The 21019-nt window shown below is 36.8% G+C and overlaps 1 protein-coding gene across 1 annotated transcript; it reads left to right on the forward strand.

The window, feature by feature from the left end:
* Nucleotides 1–20233, forward strand: ppt2b (palmitoyl-protein thioesterase 2b). Its single transcript, XM_049475273.1, has 8 exons — nucleotides 1–355; nucleotides 6378–6531; nucleotides 6688–6783; nucleotides 7860–7967; nucleotides 10959–11042; nucleotides 12026–12110; nucleotides 12204–12258; nucleotides 16079–20233. The coding sequence occupies exons 1-8, from the start codon at nucleotides 212–214 to the stop codon at nucleotides 16220–16222; spliced, it is 870 nt and encodes a 289-aa protein (XP_049331230.1). The 5' UTR covers nucleotides 1–211; the 3' UTR covers nucleotides 16223–20233.
* Nucleotides 20234–21019: the final 786 nt, after the last annotated feature.

Genomic DNA, 21019 nt, shown 5'->3' on the forward strand with positions numbered 1-21019 from the left:
ATGAAACAGGAACAAGCACAGCACCCCCCGCAGATCCACAGGCAAATCAGGTTCCTAGAGAGCAGCAGCAGCAGCGGCAGCGGCGGGGTGATACACATCTGGAGCAGCTGGACTGTCCGTTAACCCGCCTGCTGCACACCCTGACCAGGTCTGCCCACTCCTGATCCCGGGCTGATAGCAGGGCTGATAGCGGATCGTACCCGGAGGAGAGATGAGGGAGACGGGGCTGCTGGTCTGCCTGCTCGCCTCCTGCCTGCTGGCCGCGGTTGTTCTCTCCCACAGACCGGTCATCATAGTGCACGGGCTCTTCGACAGCTCCTCCGACTTCATCACCCTCAGCCGCTTCATCAACCAGGTATCACTCTCTAAACACTCTCTCTATCTGATCACTCTTTCTGATCACTATGTTTACTCTCGGATCACTCTGTTTACTGTCTGATCACTCTGTTTACTATCTGATCACTCTCCCGTTCTGATCACTCTGTTTACTGTCTGATCCCTCTCTCTGTTTACTATCTGATCATTCTCTCTTTCTCTGATCACTCTGTTTACTATCTGATCACTCTCCCGTTCTGATCACTCTGTTTACTGTCTGATCCCTCTCTCTGTTTACTATCTGATCATTCTCTCTTTCTCTGATCACTCTGTTTACTATCTGATCACTCTCCCGTTCTGATCACTCTGTTTACTGTCTGATCCCTCTCTCTGTTTACTATCTGATCATTCTCTCTTTCTCTGATCACTCTGTTTACTATCTGATCACTCTCCCGTTCTGATCACTCTGTTTACTGTCTGATCCCTCTCTCTGTTTACTATCTGATCATTCTCTCTTTCTCTGAACACTCTGTTTACTATCTAATCACTCTCTCTATCTGATCACTCTGTTTACTATCTGATCACTCTAACTGATCTCTCTGTTTACTAACAGATCACGCTCACTGATCACTCTGTTTACTATCTGATCACTCTTTCTGTGATCACTCTGTTTACTATCTGATCACTCTGTCTGTGATCACTCTGTTTACTATCTGATCACTCTTTCTGTGATCACTCTGTTTACTATCTGACCACTCTCTGATCACTATGTTTACTCTCTGATCACTGTTTACTCTCGGATTACTCTGTTTACTATATGATCACTCTGTTTACTCTCTGATCCCTCTCTCTGTTTACTATTTGATCACTCTGTTTACTATCTGATCACTCTTTCTGATCTCTATGTTTACTCTCTGATCACTCTGTTTACTGTCTGATCACTCTGTTTATTGTCAGATCCCTCTCTCTGTTTACTGTCTGATCACTCTGTTTACTGTCTGAGCACTCTGTTTACTATCTGATCACTCTGTTCACTATCTGATCACTCTCACTGATCACTCTGTTTACTATCTGGTCACTCTATCTGATCACTTTGTTTACTCTCGGATCTCTCTGTTTACTATCTGATCACTCTTTCTGATCACTATGTTTACTCTCGGATCACTCTGTTTACTGTCTGATCACTCTCCCGCTCTGATCTCTCTGTTCACCATCTGATCATTCTCTCTTTCTTCGATCACTCTGTTTATTCTCTGATCACTCTGTTTATGCCCTGATCACTCTCTCTATCTGATCACTCTCTTTCTGATCACTCTGTTTACTCTCTAATCACTCTATATGATCACTCTGTTTACTATCTGATCACTCTATCTGATCACTCTGTTTACTATCTGATCACTCTATCTGATCACTCTGTTTACTATCTGATCACTATCTGATCACTCTGTTTACTATCTGATCACTCTATCTGATCACTCTGTTTACTATCTGATCACTCTATCTGATCACTCTATCTGATCACTCCGTTTACTATCTGATCACTCTATCTGATCACTCTGTTTACTATCTGATCACTCTGTTTACTATCTGATCACTCTGTTTACTATCTGATCACTCTCACTGATCACTCTATATACTATCTGATCACTCTCACTGATCACTCTGTTCACTATCTGATCACTCTCACTGATCACTCTGTATACTGTCTGATCACTCTCTCTGATCACTCTGTTTACTCTGATCACTCTCTCTTTCTGTTCACTCTGTTTACTCTCTGATCACTCTGTTTACTCTGATCACTCTCTTTCTGTTCACTCTGTTTACTCTTTGACCACTCTGTTTAGGCTCTTTCCTGTGTCCAGTCTGATCACTCTGTTTACTCTCAGATCACTGTCTCTGATCACTCTCTTTCTCTGATCAGTCTCTCTCTGATCACCCTGTCTCTGATCACAAAGTGATCACACTCTCTGATCACTCTGATTTACTCTGCCCCCACTTCACTCCTTTCATTGTTAGCTGTCCTCACTTTCTGTTTTGGTTCACTCCTGTTACCTGTCTTTGGAATGTTCTCTGTTCATTCTCTTCTTTCTCTTTGGCTGTGTTCACTCCTCTTCTTGCTGTGTGCACACTCTGTGGAGTGCTGTAATATCTTAGTGCTAAATTCTACAGGGCACTTTCGGAGGTCTGGTGCAGTCCATGCCTCTGTGGGTCAGCGTGAGAGGACCTACACAATATACAGCTTTAATGTTATAGAAGACATGTCTCCAGCCCATATCACATTTCCTCCTTCAGTCTGAGAGCTTATTCTTAGCCTACAGTCCAGCTGTTTGCTGAGTGCAGGAGTGAGCAGAGCTGGATAAGGCTCTTTGTGAGAGTGTTTATACAGGACTGTGGGAGATTTATCTAATGTAGATTAAATTAGTCTCCTTTACAAGAAAAGTCATCAGTAGAACTCAACCATCTATATTTACTGTAATACAGTTGCCTACATCAAAGTGAGCAAGGGTGTCGCCATGTTTTCCTTTTAATGGGGAAGCACCTAAATAAACAAAACTGTAAACTGCAGCGCTAGCCAGCCGCAGTTAGCAGCGCTAGCCAGCGGCGGTTAGCGCTATGCTGAACAACCCTGAGTTTTCTGGTAACCCAGAGCACAATCAGCTAGCGGTCGTTCCACCTGTCTTGTTTTAACATGGTAAACACGCAGACTACAGTCCTGTATACTCACCTCTGCACATCAAAAGCGCTTAAAACCTGACTAGTAGAATTCATACATAAGGTGCACTGTCGTTTTTTGGGGAAATTAAAGGTATTTGTGTGCTCCTTTTAGTTTGAAAAAACGTTAATAATGTGAAATAAAGTGGAAAATTGTGTAAATCTTCTTCGAGGACAGTTTTTCCATATGGCACCATGCTTGTTTAAAAAATAAATGCAAATATCGATCATAAAAGAATTTCTTAAGCCTGATTAAAAGTCATGTAACTGAAAATAGACATATGGGTCAAAGACGTATAAGGCCTTTGAGAGGCCCATTTTTAAAATACTTAAAATAATAATATATTTGGCAATTTTCTAAACATTTGGAATGTATTTTACACATGCATGTGTGTGAAAACTTCAAACAAAGATATTTTAGTGCTTTTAAACACAAATGAATAGGGCAACAACCTTAAAAAAGTCATTTGGGGCGACCGTAATTTTTCTTAAAATTAATAGATTTCCTTAACATAACTTATATTTTAATAAGTATCAGTGATTAATTGAGCTGTTTAAGAAAGATATACTCATGTGTCCTTTCATTTATTGCAAATGATGTTAAATACATTTTATCTATAATGGCAGTGTCACCATAATAAAGCAATTAAATTTTTTTTTTACTCATATAATCCATAAAACTGATTCAAAATGTGTAGATATAGTATCCACTTATTCATGTTATACCAATGAATTATATTTCAACCAAAATGGGCAGACATTATTTTTTGAATTTACTACAGAATTGAATATCGTTGGTTACCCCACATGACAGGTGGTCGCCCCACATGATGAAAAACAGCAGGCAATTAAGACAATTCAATAATTTTGATAGTTAAAACACATTTAATGAAATTTTATGAAGAATCAGCATATCCATATCATTTGACACATAAACATCATAACATTAACAGTTTCCTCACTATTTCATTTGACACATTGACATCATATATTTTCAATACTCATGCATTAAACACTTGGACATTTTAATTTCATTAATCACTTAAACTTTTGACTTAAACTTAACTTAATCTTTTGACGCAGCCTTCCACTTGGCTTTCTGTTTCTTCCTCTCTCTCTCACTGATAGTTCACCTGACTTAATGTATCTAATTGTGCCCTTTTGCTTTCTTCTCTGGTAGCTTAAACTAATTATTGTATAACAAATTATTGACATTAGTATACTGTCACTGATTCTGGTGGCCAAAATAACATACATATGTGATATTACATTTTATATAATACATTTTACCTTTCTTTTTTCCTGGCAAGATAGTCAGCTCTTGCTACAGGATCTGCATTGATCCGCTGCCTATAGCGAGCAGTCTTTTCTTTGCTTGTTAGTGGGGCCATCTAGAAAAAAGTTATATAGTTAAACATACACAGAGTTAGAAAAGGAATTGAAAAAGTAGAATGAATGCTTAATATTCACGTATTTCTCTGATTAAAACAAAATAATAAAAAAAGTAAGCTTAGTCATCTCTGAAGTAGGATGGAAATTATTGAATTCTAGAGAAATTATATGTTAAAATATAGAAAGTTATTTAAAACAACTAAATGCATATAATAAATGAAAACATTTGCATACAGAAACTACAAATACAGAATGTGTTTTCTATCATTTAAGCAATCAGTGGTGGTAGCCCCACATGATGCTCGGTCGCCCCAGATGATTTTTTCAAGATTAATCAAATATAACAGGCTAATGCTTAGCTATAGAACCCAAGCTAGCTACTTCTTACCACATATCACTGACAAATTTACATTAAAAATAAAGATTTGCATATAAAACTTATTATTTACAGTTTTAGGTTGGTCGCCCCACATGATATCAAAATGTGACGCATACACTGCAGCAGTTTTAAAAAGAATTTATTTGTAAAAATGAGAGTGACTTCTCACCTGCAAGTTGTCTCTGTGGGACCCTCACCATGAGGCTGGCTGATGCAACATCTTCTTTAAGATGATTGTCAAAATAAAAGTCCCTTAATTGTATTTTCTTGATGGTCGCCCCAGATGATATTTCAGACAATTAAGATATTCGGACAAGATTTGTTTGTTTATTATGATTGAAATGTGTGTACAAATGTTTCATACTTTTGTCAATAAATGCAAAACAAGTTTAAAATTATGCCAATTAGGGTAAGGATTTTATTTAAATTACTTTAATTTGATTTAAAACCAGTTGTCCAAACAGAAGTCAAGGCCGGACGGTCGCCCCACATGATGTTTTCACACTTCAGATGACAGAAAATGGCCAATAGCCAACACGTTTAAAGAAATAAGAGTGGGCATATGTATAAAGGAGGTGTTGGACATACATGTTATAATTTTAATCATTTTAATGTTTATTAATAGGTAAAAAGTTCAGTCGGACACAAAAATCAAGCGTCACGTCTTTGACCCATATGTTTTATTTATATATTTTGTATTTGTAGCCAAAATAGTAGCAATTTAAAGCACAATTTAAAGCTATCAGTTACTACAAACATACTGTTGTTTTTTAGGGATGCACAATTATATTGGTATAGAATAGTATTGGTATTTCAAACTGATACTTGTTGACATATTTATTGTATTGTGTGATGGGAAATGGTTGAAGTGGTTTATTTCTGTTATAAATGTTGGTTACCGAGAGACTCGTCTCTTTATGAAGCGGTTTATGATTTTATTGTGTATCAGCCAGGTGCTCCTGTGCTCAGGTTACTGATCAACAGAGGCAGCTTTGTGCTGTTGGGTTTTTTTTCTTGGAAATTACTGGAAATAACAGAACAGCCCTGAACAACAGACTGATCATAAATGTTGAAGCTGGAACAACCTGTACTGAACTGCATTACTTTACTGAGGACACATTACATTCTGTTTCTACATTTATACACAAATAAAATAAACACAAAAAAACAGAAGAAATTGTGTTTAGTTTAAAATCTTTAATTATAAACCCCACCATTGTTAATAATGAAATAATCAAACAGGTGCAGTCATATAAATATCTTGGTGTAATGATTGATGCCACCTTATCATGGAAGCAGCATATGGACTATATTTGTAAAAAAACTAAACAAAGAATTTATTTACACTTATATGTTGTGTTGTTAATGTATGATGTTGTAACGGAGCTACTGTTTTTATGCAAAACAAATTTCAGATCATGGATCTGACAATAAAGTATTATCTAATCTAATCTAATCTAATTTGCTTCAGTTAGTTTCAGTTTCACACTGCAGTTTATTAAAAGGACTAAAGAACTTTTAAATCTATGTCCCTTCCTCAGTTCCTGTCTTTAACGTCCGTCTCTCTGTCTCTTTTCAGTCTCATCCAGGGACGAACGTGACGGTTATAGATCTGTTTGACCGCAGTGCCAGCCTACAGCCGCTATGGAAGCAGGTGGAGGGCTTCAAGGAGGCCATCTATCCCATAATGCAAAACGCGGCCGATGGAGTGCACCTGATCTGCTACTCTCAAGGTCAGTGTTCAGCACACGAGTCTGAGTACTGTACAATTTACCCATAATCCACCAGTGTTTCTGCTATTAGCACTGTGTATAGTGGAGGAATAAGCTGATGTTATCATCTCTCTCTCTCTTTCTCTTTCTTTCTTTTTTTTTTCTCTCTCTCTGTAGGAGGACTGGTGTGTAGAGGAATCCTGTCCACTCTTCCCGACCACAACGTTCACTCCTTCATCTCACTCTCCTCACCTCAGGCTGGACAATACGGAGGTATGTCCTTCCTCTGTACTCTTCTTTTATTTTCTCCCTTTATATTTAAGGACTCACTTAATTTCTTCTCCTCACTTCTCTTCCTTTCTCATCTCGTCTTCTCCACATCTCCTCATGTCTTGCCACTTCTCTTCTTGTCTTGTGTCTTTTCTACTCCTCTTATTTCATGTTTTCTCTTCTTGTTTCCTCTCCTCTGTTTCTTGTCTCTACATTCTCATTTCATGTCTTCTCCTCTTTTTGGCTTATCTCTTCCAATCCAATCTTCTCCACTCTTCTCATTTTATGTCTTCTCCTCTCTTCTTATATCTCTTCTCTTCTCCTCTGTCCTTGTCTCATCTCTTCTCCTCTGTCCTTGTCTCATCTCTTCTCCTCTCTCCTTGTCTCATCTCTTCTCCTCTCTTCTTGTCTCATGTCTTCTCTGTTCTTATCTCATCTCTTCTCCTCTCTCCTTGTCTCTTCTCTTCTCTTCTTGTCTCTTCTCTTCTTGTCTCATCTCTTCTCCTCTGTTCTTTTATCTTCTCTTCTTGTCCCATGTCTTCTCCTCTCTTCTTGTCTCTTCTTGTCTCATGTCTTCTCCTCTCTTCTTGTCATGTCTCGTCTCGTGTCTTTTCTATTCTTCTCCTCTTGTTTTGTCTCTTCTCTTCTTGCCTTTTGTCTTCTCCTCTATTCTTGCCTTGTGTCTTCTCCTCTTTTTTGTTTTTTTCTTCTCTGTTCTTGTCTTTTCTCTTCTCGTCTTACGTCTTCTCTCTTATCGTCTCATGTCTTCTCATCTTTTTCTATTAACTTTTTGTCTAATGCTTATGTCTTCTCATCTTAACTCATTACATGTCTTCTCTTCTGTTCTCTTTTCTCTTCTTGTTTCTTCTTGTCTCTTCACTTTTTTTTCTCATGTCTTCTACTCTCTTCTTATCTTTTCCCTGTTGTGTCACGTCTTCTCTTCTGTTCTTTTCTCTTGCATTCTTTTGTCTCGTCTCTTTTGTTTCTCTTCTTTCCTGTTTTTGTAAAGAATGCAGTCTGTTCACACCCAACAGCGCAGGGTTTTAATTACAGTGTGTGTTTTCTGTTTTTCTGTTTAGACACGGATTATCTGAAGTACCTCTTCCCCACGTTCCTCAAGTCCAACCTTTATCTAATCTGCTACACTGCTGTGGGCCAGAGAGTCTCCATCTGCAACTACTGGAACGGTGGGTGGGCTGATGGAGGGACGGTGCACCGGTGTAATTGTGTTTTTTATTGCAGGAATTTTTCAGCAGGATAATGCTCCCCCACACACAGCAAGGGAATCCCAGGAATGAGTAGAGGCATTTCAGGTCAATGACTGTAGTTATATGTGGCAGCCATCAGCAGCCAGTTTACTGATGTAACATGTAGCAGTCCTACTACAGGAGGAACGAGACACTGGCTCTCCTAACACGTAGCCGTCCTACTACGTGTCCACTTGACCCAATTCCTTCAAACCTACTGCAAACTATTGCACCTGCAATCATTCCGGCTATCACTCACACGATCAATGCCTCTTTAACTTCTGGTGTATTCCCCACTGCTTTCAAACAAGCGCATGTGACACCACTGCTTAAAAAGTCTTCTCTCAACCCCGCCCAGGTTGATAACTACAGACCGGTCTCACTGCTACCCTTTCTCTCTAAAACACTAGAAAGAGCTGTTTTAAATCAGGTCTCTGGCTTCCTCTCCCAGAATGACCTCCTGGACCAGAACCAATCTGGATTCAAAAAAGGACACTCTACCGAGACGGCTCTGTTGTCTGTGACTGAAGCGTTGAAAACTGCCAGAGCTGCAGGTCAGTCCTCAGTGCTCATTCTGCTGGACCTCTCGGCCGCCTTCGACATGGTCAACCACGACTTCCTCCTAACTATACTTTCAAACATGGGGATCTCAGACAATGTGCTGTCATGGTTCAGATCGTACCTCACTGGGCGCTCGTTCAAGGTGTCGTGGCAAGGACAGCTGTCCTCAGCCCACTGCCTATCCACTGGGGTTCCCCAGGGTTCGGTACTGGGACCCCTTCTCTTCTCAATATACACCGCCTCGCTTGGTCAGGTTATCCGCTGACATGGCATTTTCCTACCATTGCTTTGCTGAGGACACTCAGCTATACCTGTCGTTCTCACCTGAAGATCACTCAATCTCTGCACAGATATCGCAGTGTATCCCAGACATATCCTCATTGATATTAAATTATTTAACTTCTATTACTTTTGTACATCACTATTGTAAGTCGCTTTGGACAAAAGCGTCTGCCAAATGTAATGTAATGTAATGTAATGTTATATGGATGTTCTACTGTATTAACATGCTTTAACCGCAGCACATGACTGTTTACAGTGGTTTGGCAGTTAGAGCTGGGCAAACACTGAATTATGCAGCACTGGGTTTGCCCGACCAGTTTCCCCACATTGTCCTCACTCTGAACCCAACATACACAACCTACACAACATACACAACCTACACAACATACACAGCATACTTGTTCCTGTTTGGCACATGACTCACAGATATTCCTCAGAGCATCAGTTACAAGATGCTTCTTTGTGCTATTGGAGTTTTTTTCCACTTTTAGATAAAGCTGTATTTTAGGCCTGGCATGGTTATAATGTTGTTTAAAATAAAAAATAATAAAAAATTACAGTTTATTGTGTAATAAATGGACATGGCTTCATTATCATAACGTTTCCTCAATATTACCCTATTTATTTCCATACTATAAGCTAGTGCTGGGCAATATGGCCCAAAAAAAATCTTCAAATGTTTTTTTAAAAATTCGATTTTCAATTTAAATTATTTTTTTTCCCCTACAAAAAATCAAACTAAAATGATAAAGAAATGGTTAAAACTAGTTCTTTTTTAATTTGTTTTCACTTAAAATGTTCCCTTTGTGGTTAAAATACAACCAGAAACACGTGCTGGAAGGGAGGGAGGAAGGGAGGGTGGGTTGGAGAAACTCAGAGAAAATTGATTTTCATAAAAACACATCGTCCTTAACTGTAAATTCTCATTTTCCCCCCCCCAAAAATCATGGTGAGTGCTCCTTATGTATGAATTCTATCAGTCAGGTTGTAAAGAGCAGTAAACCCACAACACTGAAGTACAGAGTTAAACAGGAGTTTCAGTTTAGTTCTCCAGCAGTATTAGCATTAGCCGCTAACAGCGCTAAGCGCTACCTCTTTCGCTGTTCAGAGGTAAATATTATCGGCCTGTAGCCTGCTTCTAGAGCTAGCGGTTAGCTGCTAATCCTAATGCTGCTCCACCCAGCCTTAGTGGAAATCTGGAACTTACTGTAAATAAGTGGAGGTGCTTTATTCACCCAAATAAATAAAGTTTTTAGGAGAGAAATCTGTGTAGATTAACAAGTAAACAACTAAAAAAATGTTTACAGTTTTGTTTACTTAACTTAGCTTAGCTTTGGTTGGGTGGTGCTGGGTGGAAAGACCTGCTAAATTAGAAGAAAAACATGGTGACACCCCTGTTCCTTACTAGTGTCGCATAATGCGCCTTATAATCCGTGAAAAATACGATATTTTGATATTGCTTATTATGTTTACTTAGCAGATAGGAAAATCGCTAACAAGTCAGCATGTCTGTATTTTTATTTGTTTTAACATTTTTAACATTTAAAATGTGCTTTTTATCATATTATGTGTTAAAAATAACTTGCATAAAATAAGTAACTTAAAGTAAATAACTAAAATAACGTTAAATCAGACCCTGTATGGGAATCTATGTAATAAAACACTACATTAAACTTCATAATAATTAAATACAAGTTTAACAATACCAAACATGCCGAACAGCTAACGCACACAAATGCGCACACACAGAAAAATACACTCACACACTGGGGAAACAATATTAAATGAAAATGTGGAAATGTAGCTACTTTGTTTGTATGTCTTTTAACAATTTATTTTTATTTGTTTGTTTAAAGAAAAAAATAAGTAATGGGGAAAAAAAAAAGATTTCATCCAAAGAGAAGGAATAGCTGAGAGTTATTCATTTAAAGGGTTAATTTGAAGATTTTTATATAACAATTAAATTTTGTATGATATATTTATTGTTTTAAAGACCTACTATCTGTTATAGGAATGTACAGTCCTATTATTTCTGAAACATGTTTCCTGACTCCCGGCTTCTTCTTCTTTTCTCTCTCTGTGTTTCAGATCCTCACCACAGAGACCTGTACCTGAACAGCAGCGACTATTTGGCTTTACTGAACAACGAGAGGCCAAATCCCAACTGCACAGGTAATCCTGTCCTAACATTTATTAAAAATGTTTAAAAATAAAGTTTTTTTGAACACACGCTCTATACTATTTGTGTTTAGAGGGGGTTCTCCCACTGTTTTTGAACCCAGGTAAATTGGATACTCTTAATTGTTGTGGTGTTTTAGGGGTGTAAGAAAATATCAATAAGTATCACAATATTTTGTTTTGCAATACTGTATCGAATTTCCTCCACTGTTCTGAATGAATAAAAAAAGTAAACTCTACTTTGCATGAGATTTTTTTAATGATGTGTTTTTATACTACATATATACAATTTGAACTATTTAAAACTATTGCAATATATCAAGGGGTTTGCAGTATTGCAGTGTAATCACAGTATTTTGAATCGTAATCGTGAATCGTCCTACTTGAAAAACAAAAACCTACTTGAACCTATTGGCACCATAACTAATTCCAGGTGTGGACTAGATAGAGGAATATAAAGCCCCCCAGTATTGAGCTGTAGAGCAGTAGAATAATTGTGTTCTCCTGGAATGATGGCGCTCCGTCAAATACTTCTAAAAAGGATTGCAATCAAATCCTTACAACAATAGTAGAAAGTCTTTTTTGAATAGTAGAGACAATATAAGAAGGACAAACTCTTTTTGACTGTTGACTGTTGTCAGGGTTTTATCAGTCAGTGGCGCACCTGTATTTCCTGCCGCCAAGATAGAAACACACATACATACCTCACTTCCAGACCACCACACCCATCAGTGTAGATTTATTCCTAAACTCTGACACTATTTTAACAGCACGGGCGCAAGGTGTGAAAATAGACTGTTAACAGGGTGAAAGTTAGCAATTAGCATCACGACGCGACTTGCACAGGGCGTACGTTGAGCCAAAGGTGTCCCGATACTTCGTATACTGTCCATATATTTTATGACTAAGCTAAAGGTTCAGCACAGAGATGAGAGTACTGTGGTTAATTGTGTGAAATTTCCTTTTGAAACCTGCAGATTGGAAAGAGAACTTCCTGCGCATCAAAAAGCTTGTTCTGATTGGTGGGCCGGATGATGGTGTCATCACTCCGTGGCAGTCGAGGTTAGTCAGATCTTCTCCTGTGCGTCAGTAGATCAGTAATTTATGGTAAATTACAGTAAGAGATGTTTTCTGTGTTGTGTTCTTTTCTTACAGTCAGTTTGGTTTCTATGATGATAATGAAACGGTGGTGGAGATGAAGAACCAGGATGTAAGTAGATTGTTTTACTTCACAGATTCCAGAAACTAGGTTGTGATGCTGTGTAAAATTTTAAATAGTTTTTCCAGCAGATGGCGCTGTTCTCATGACTCATGCCTTGTGTGTGTTGTTACATTACATTACATTACATTACATTTGGCAGACGCTTTTGTCCAAACCGACTTACAATATTGAAGTGCAAATAATAGAAGAGGTTAAGTACAAAAATAATAGAAGTTAAAAATAAAACATCTATAGATAGGGCCTTAAGGAGGTCAGAGGGAAACAATGGGATAGAGGAGTAGAGAAGAGGAAGAAGGAGATGAGGTTAGAATTAGTTAGTTTGTTAGAGGTGTTAGGAGAGTAAGTGCTCTTTGAAGAGCTCTGTCTTCAGGAGTTTCTTAAAGATAGCGAGAGATTCTCCTGATCTGGTAGTAGAAGGTAGTTAGTTAGAGGTGTTAGGAGAGTAAGTGCTCTTTGAAGAGCTCTGTCTTCAGGAGTTTATTAAAGATAGTGAGAGATTCTCCTGATCTGGTAGAGGAAGGTAGTTAGTTAGAGGTGTTAGGAGAGTAAGTGCTCTTTGAAGAGCTCTGTCTTCAGGAGTTTATTAAAGATAGCGAGAGATTCTCCTGATCTGGTAGTGGAAGGTAGTTAGTTAGAGGTGTTAGGAGAGTAAGTGCTCTTTGAAGAGCTCTGTCTTCAGGAGTTTATTAAAGATAGCGAGAGATTCTCCTGATCTGGTAGTAGAAGGTAGTTAGTTAGAGGTGTTAGGAGAGTAAGTGCTCTTTGAAGAGCTCTGTCTTCAGGAGTGTCTTAAAGATAGCGAGAGATTCTCCTGATCTGGTAGTGGAAGGTAGTTAGTTAGAGGTGTTAGGAGAGTAAGTGCTCTTTGAAGAGCTCTGTCTTCAGGAGTTTATTAAAGATAGTGAGAGATTCTCCTGATCTGGTAGTAGAAGGTAGTTTGTTCCACCATTGGGGAACTCTGTATGAGAACAGTCTGGATTGCTTTGTGTGAGTGTTTGTTTGGTAAAGCGAGGCGACGTTCATTGGAGGAGCGCAGCGGCCGGGAGGTAGCGTAAGCCTTCAGGAGCGAGTGCAGGTAGGAAGGAGCTGTTCTGTCATCAACCTTGTAGGTGATTGTTAGAGCTTTGAATTTGATGCGAGCATCAACTGGTAGCCAGTGGAGCTCAATGAGCAGCGGGGTGACATGTGCCCGTTTTGGCTGGTTGAAGACCAGACGTGCTGCTGCGTTCTGAATCATCTGTAGTGGTTTTACTACACAGGCCGGGAGGCCAGTTAGCAGGGCATTGCAGTAGTCGAGGCGTGAGATTACCACAGCTTGTACCAGTGTTGTATCAGTGAATATGTGAGACTGATGGTGAACAGGGCAGCACAGGCATCTGCACACTTCCCCCACAGTCTACTAATAGCAGCCCTGTGACCCATGACTCACACCCACCCTACACATATTAATGTGTATATATTTATATATCTATGTGTATATACAGCTCTGGAAAAAAAAAATAAGAAACCACGTAAAAATTATGAGTTTCTTTGATTTTACCAAATTGAAAACCTCAAGAATAAAAAATACAATGAAATACAATCAAGAATAAGATGGATGATCACAAACTCTCAAACCAAACTGAACTGCTTAAAGTTTTGCACCAGGAGTAAAGGCATAAAGTTATCCAAAAGCAGTGTGTAAGACTGGTGGAGGAGAACATGTCAAGATGCATAAAAATGTGATTAAAAATCAGGGTTATTCCACCAAATATTGATTTCTGAACTCTTAAAACTTTATAAATATGAACTTGTTTGTTTTCTTTGCATTATTCGAGATCTGAAAGCTCTGCATCTTTTTTTGTTATTTCAGCCATTTCTCATTTTCTGCAAATAAATGCTTTAAATGACAATATTTTAATTTGTTGTCTATGGTTTATAGAATAAAACAACAAAGTTAATTTTACTCAAACACATACCTATAAATAGCAAAATCAGAGAAACAATTCAGAAACCAAAGTGGTCTCTTAATGTTTTTCCAGAGCTGTATATATTTTGTATACATACAGATATTTTTACTTTATTATTTAATATTTTTTATTTTAAAGAAAACTGCAGAACAATAGATAGTCAATCACTGTTTTTATTAAACACTTTATTATTAACAGTAGCTACAGAATAAACTATAGTTTATAGTATATACTGAATTGTCCATACTAGATACTATAAACAAATCCATAATGTATAGTGTATGCTGGTTAATATAAGATACATAATAATCCATCATTTCTGGTTACATAATCCATAATTTACAGTAAACTTGAATTCAGTAATATAATTCAGAATAGTTAATAGTAGACACCGGGTAATCTGTAGTAGTTACTGAACAATTCGTAGTATAAAGTATATACTCTATACTTTATAGTATGTACTAAATAATTCATGGAATTTACTGAATAAATACTTATCCGTAAAATTTATATTGAGTAATTAATAAATTACAGCCAGTAACATACTGAGTAGTTTAAGGTTGTTAGTTAAATTAATAGTAAATATTGTACAGTGTAATCATAATGTACAGTATAGTAAATATTAAATAATACATAACAGTTACCAGATTTTAAAAATATCCTCGTTTCTCCTGTTTAATTTCAGCTGGTTTTCATTCCGGCTTCTCATCGTTGAATAAAACCCCCATTCAGATAAATCTCTCCATCCAGATAGAGTGAATCTGATTGTGATTGGATGTAGAGAAGTATAAACATATACCATTCCGACTCCCTATTGGTTTATACTGTATTCATCACACCTGCACACGTCCCCTCCCCAACCACCACCACCACACACACCACACACTAGCAGACGTATGTAATCTAGTATGAAGGTGATCCGTGCAGAGACTCAAGAGAACTCCAGATAAACTCCAGTCCAACTAAACTTTAACTTTAATATATTTACATTCTACTAAAATACATTAATTTACAATCAGCATATATGCAGCTGAAACACTGTAGGGAACAGCCTAGTTCAAAATCCTAAATTATATTATCAACATTAACATTTTAATAATAGAACATTATAGTCACTATGGCTTTTAGTAAAATGTGTTTTGGGGAGGGGGGGGTTGTGTAGTGCACTATAGGACTCTGTGGGCGTGGCCTAAGCTTTTGTTCTTAATGGCTTTATTTTTCCCCTATTTTACAAAACTTTTACTTTTATACTTTTTAAGTAGTTTTGAAATCAGTACTTTTTTTAAACACTTTTGCTTAAAGAGTAAAAAGCTTGAGTTGATACTTCACGTATCTTCTAAAGAAGTATTTTAAACCCTAGTATTTATACTTCTACCTACAGAGTAGGGGTGTGCCATATCGTATCGTACGCGATAATATTGCCAACATTTTTGAATATGGTGAACGATTTTATAATCTGAAATATGGTGCCATATCATCAATAATCAGTACTACTTTTTTTTTTTTTTTTTTTTTTTTTTTTTTACTGTTTTTAGCAAAATACAAATTCACACTGTTCTCATTTGCTATTTAATATTTACTAGAGACAGATTATATCTGTCCAGTATCATTTATTTTACTTTAATCCTGGATATATGGAGATATTTGGAGTAGTGCTTTATTATTAGTATCATGTGAGGTATCATGAGTTAGGGGTGTGCAGTATCATATCGTATGCAATAATAAAATGTAAGTTTAATTTTGTTGCAGAAGTGTATTTTTTATTTATTAATTATTAATTAATAATATTATTTTAGGGTTATATCGGCCACCCCTACTGCAGATTAATGAATGGAGATGCTTTTTTTTACACTTTGCAGGTGTTCCTGAGGGACTCGTTTGGGTTGAAGACTCTGTACAGTAGAGGAGATCTGGTGATGTGTTCAGTTCCGGGTGTGGAGCATGTGTACTGGCACTCCAACGAAACCGTCTACAAGACCTGCATCGAGAAGTGGTTGACATAGAAATGCGCAAAAAAATGACACAGAGAAACTATTTTTACAGATGAGATCAATACCGGTCAGTTTTTTATCATTAACGGCGGTTTGTTACAGTACAGTGTTGCTGATTCAGCGCAGCACTGCAGTGCTTTTATACTCCTGCGTGAGGCCCTCTCTCTCTCTCTCTCTCTTTCTCTCACCAGCGCTTTACATTTCTTCACTCATGCATGTTCATTTTTACTGTATTTTATGAGGTATAGATATATATATATATATATATGTAGAGAGAGAGAGAGATGTATAAATGAGGCTGACTGGCTAAAGGGAGTGTCAGTCACAAGCACACCATAGTTGTGCACATCAGTGCCTGGAGGATATTTCTGTCCGTCTCTAAACACAGAACACAGTTAACCCAGAAAGGGATGGAGATAACGGCTGTTTTAAACATTTTAGCACACGGTTTTATTTCTTCTAAAATGCGTATTAAGCTGATTTAACTTGTTTCCGTTTTTTTTTTAAGTAAGGTTGGTGTTCTTAATAGAGCTGGGCAATATGATAAATAAAAACTATTGTATTTAGATTTTTTTTAAAGCAGCAGTCTGTACGTTTTTCTAATTTCGGAAATTTGGCGACCTCTCTGGTAAGAGTGTGTAATTGCAGCAAACATGCAGAAAAAATGGTTTTAATTAACGTCTTTTAAAATGACGAAGGATTTATTAGGAAAATTACAGAATAAAAAAAACTAAAACGCCCACCCAAACCTAACAGACAACTCAAATGCACAAGAGGGAGTGTTTGATTAAAAAAACACTCCTCCAGTTAAAATAGTTCCATTGCTGCTCTGTTTGTAGCTGCGCTGTTTGGCTTGTAAGCGCTGCATCGTTGCTACGGTTACCTGTATGTGGCGGAGTAATACAGTACATGGAGAGCTTCGGTTACAGTGCGTTACCGGCTGATAATGGCACTCATAAAACGCCTCTCAGCCAATCACATTGCAGGGCCGGAATTACTTTGGTATAATGTATAATAATATATTGTATACTGTGGTCGTGCCAGGACATTGATACCATCAACTATATAAATGTAGGTCCCTTTCAATTTAGAGGCTTTTTATTTAACCTACTGTAAGTATGTAAGCATGTTTCATGGCAAAAAAAGCTAAATTACCTAAAATGAACAAAAACTCCCACCCAAAATAACCAGACCACTCTGCTTTTAAAATTAATATGTACTTAAGCAATAATACAGAGAGGGAGTGCTACAAGGTGTAATATTGGCACTGCTTTGCTGCGGTCGTATAGCACGAACCTCGAGTGTATTATTGTGATTAATAATACCACAGTTCTATTATCGCTGTTTATTAAAATATTTTGAGTTAAAGAAGACGAGACAGTATGATCTGTTTTGTCATTTGTTATAACTCTACAAGTTAAAATAGTTCCATTGCTGCTCTGTTTGTAGCTGCGCTGTTTGGCTTGTAAGCGCTGCATCGATGCTAGCTTACCTGTATGTGTCGGTGTAATACAGTACATGGAGTGCTTCGGTTACAGTGCATTACCGGCTGATAATAGCACTCATAAAATACCTCTTAGCCAATCTACATTGTAGATTAATACTAAAGTAATTAAACTACGAAGAAAGGAAAGAAAGAGCAAAAGTTTCCTCTGTTGTACAGGAGAAGGCTATTAAAGTTACCAGCCTCTGAAACGACAAGTTAACAGCACCTCAGATAAGAGCCACCTGAGTATTCCTTATGTGTTCCTTCATAGTCTGGATCACTTCACTATTCATTTACTATGTAATAATAGTATAAATAAACAAAAAGAAAAACATTAAATGTGAAGGTGTATTTATCCCAATACAATAAAATTTCATTAAATTGCCCAGCTCTAGTTCTTACATGTAGAAAATATAGGATCTTTTTGGCCATATAACAGTTTTGTAGCAGGCCTAATCAGGCAGGCATTCTCAAATTCTACTTATTTCTTCTTTAAGCCCATAGATTTGGGGTGAATTGTGGTTTATGTTAGTGCATGTGCTTTATAGTAACTGTTAGTTGTTGTAAGTTTCATTGCCTTGCCTTGTTTTATTGTATTTTTAAAATAGTTTAAAATGGTACTTCCACATTTAACAGCCAATTCCACAAGATATTAAGTGCACAGGTGCATCTCAAAACATAGAATATTATTGAACATCAGGTTACTTTATTTCAGTAATTCAGTTCAAAATGTGAAACTCATATATTATATAGATGTATTAAACACAGAGTGATCTATTTTAAACATTTATTGATGATTATGACTTACAGCCAATGAAAACCCAAAATTCAATATCTCAGAAAATTAGAATATTATATAAGATCAATTCATACTTTTTTGCAGTGAGGGCAGTGTGCCAAGTCCTGCTGGAAAATGAAATCCACATCTCTGTAAAAGTGATTGGTGGAAACTTCACACTAGACCTCAAGCAGCTTGGACTGTGTGTCTCTCCACTCTTCCTCCAGACTCTGATCCCTTGATTTATAAATGAAATGTAAAATGTACTGATGATCAGTGATGGTTTGGAGAGACATGCTGATCATCTGCTGGTGTTGATCCACTGTGTTTTATTATCAAGTCTAAAGTCAGTGCAGTTTTGTTTTCCCACAAAATCTTACAGCACTTCATGCTTCCCTCTGCTGCTGACAACTTTTATAGAGATGAGGATTTCATTTTCCAGCAGGATTTGGCACACTGCCCACACTACCAAAAGTATGAATTGGTCTTAATATATAATAATCTAATTTTCTGAGATACTGATTTTTGGGTTTTCATTGGCTGTAAGCCATAATCAAAATCAACAGAAAAAGATATAAACGCTTAAAATAGATCACTTTGTGTTTAATACATCTGTATAATATATGAGTTTCACATTTTAAACTGAATTACTAAATTAAATGAACTTTTCATCGATATTGTTGGTACAATATGTGGTATATCGGAATAAAATAGGGTTTATTTAGTGGACTTGCCCTTTAACTGTATCGGAATTTACTTCTATCACGCATTAGAATGCAGAATAAAAGATAAGAAGGAGATGATAAAAGGGATTAAAGAAGGAATAAAGGAATAAATAAAGGATTAGACTAGCATTAACCAGGTTAGCACACCTGTACCTCTCATTAGTATCATGCTGAACTCTCAGGTGTACAGTAGATTTTGTGTGTCTTATTTTAATAGATGTAGTTTTAATAGGTTTAATAAATGTTTTTCCTTTTTAATAAAAGGTTTGGAGTGAAGGGCTGTTGTTACGGATGTTTTATCACTGAGGAACGGCTCTGTAAATCCAGCGGGAATAAAAGGCACAGTTTTTAAAGGGAAAGTTTTTGAGGTCTGTTTAGAGATAGTAGTATAAGCTTAAAAGAAGGAAAGGGATGAGTATTGCACAAGGACATACAGTCTGATGGGGGGGGGGCGCATATATATATATATATATATATATATATATATATATATATATATATATATATATATATATATATATATATATATATATATATGTGTGTGTGTGTATGTATATGTGTATGTTTTACTGCTATCAGGATAGTGTTACATGTGTTTTAAAGCTGTTTAAATCTGTTTTTTGCTTGTTTCTCTGTGTTTAATCTGTATTGAAAGGGAATGGTTAACATTGCCTGTGTGTGTTTAATTTTAAAGACTTTTACTAAATGTTATATTTTATTGTTTTTTCTTCGATCACTGTTGTCAGTCTCATAAAGGAGGGGTTGTATTTATACTGTCTGAACTTTTAGTTAGTAACTCTACTGATTTATAAAGATAAATCTTAGTTAAATCTTAGATTAAGTCGTATTTCGTCCAACTTCTCCACATGTTGTTAACTTTTCATGGCTGACTTACCAACGTGCTTTACGATTTTTACTAGAAAAGGAATTTTCTGTGTGAAAGGTCAGTGTATATTTTTGGAAAAAACTAAACTGTGGCTTGTGCAACGTTGTCAATGCAATTTTATTCAAATAAATAAATTACAGTTTCCGAAGCATTGTCTGTTTTGTGTCTTATCTTGTTGCCTTGTTGTTCTTACATCATTGGAGTGCATTATACAGTGTTATTAACTGTACATACATACATCTCTGGAAAGAAGTAAGGGACCACTTCAGTTTCTGAATCAGTTTCTCTGATTTTGCTATTTATAGGTATATATTTGAGTAAAATAAACATTGTTGTTTTATTCAATAAACTACAGACAACATTTCTCCCAAATTCCAAATAAAAATATTGTAATTTAGAGCATTTATTTGCAGAAAATCAGAAATGGCTGAAATAACAAAAAGGATGCAGAGCTTTCAGACCTCAAATAATGCAAAGAAAACAAGTTCATATTCATAAAGTTTTAAGAGTTCAGAAATCAATATTTGGTGGAATAAACCTGGTTTTTAATCACAGTTTTTTTCATGCATCTTGGCATCATGTTCTTCTCCACCAGTCTTACACACTGCTTTTGGATAACTTTATGCTGCTTTACTCCTGGTGCAAAAATTCAAGCAGTTCAGTTTGGTGGTTTGATGGTTTGTGATCATCCATCTTCCTCTTGATTATATTCCAGAGGTTTTCAATTCGGTAAAATCTAAGAAACTCAGACATTTATCACTTTAATATAGCTTGACACAAGTTTAATTTTTGTCTGTACATGCACTATCTTTATGTTGTTCAGAAAACTATAAATCCACTTAAATAAGAACAAAAACCTTGACTTTATCACTGCAGTTCTTCCTCTGCACACTTTTAAAACAGTCTGGTCTGCTGGCAAGAGCTTTGCTTTTGC

This window comes from Astyanax mexicanus, chromosome 2 (assembly GCF_023375975.1).
Source record: "Astyanax mexicanus isolate ESR-SI-001 chromosome 2, AstMex3_surface, whole genome shotgun sequence".
In the NCBI taxonomy this organism is placed as follows: Eukaryota; Metazoa; Chordata; class Actinopteri; order Characiformes; family Acestrorhamphidae; genus Astyanax; species Astyanax mexicanus.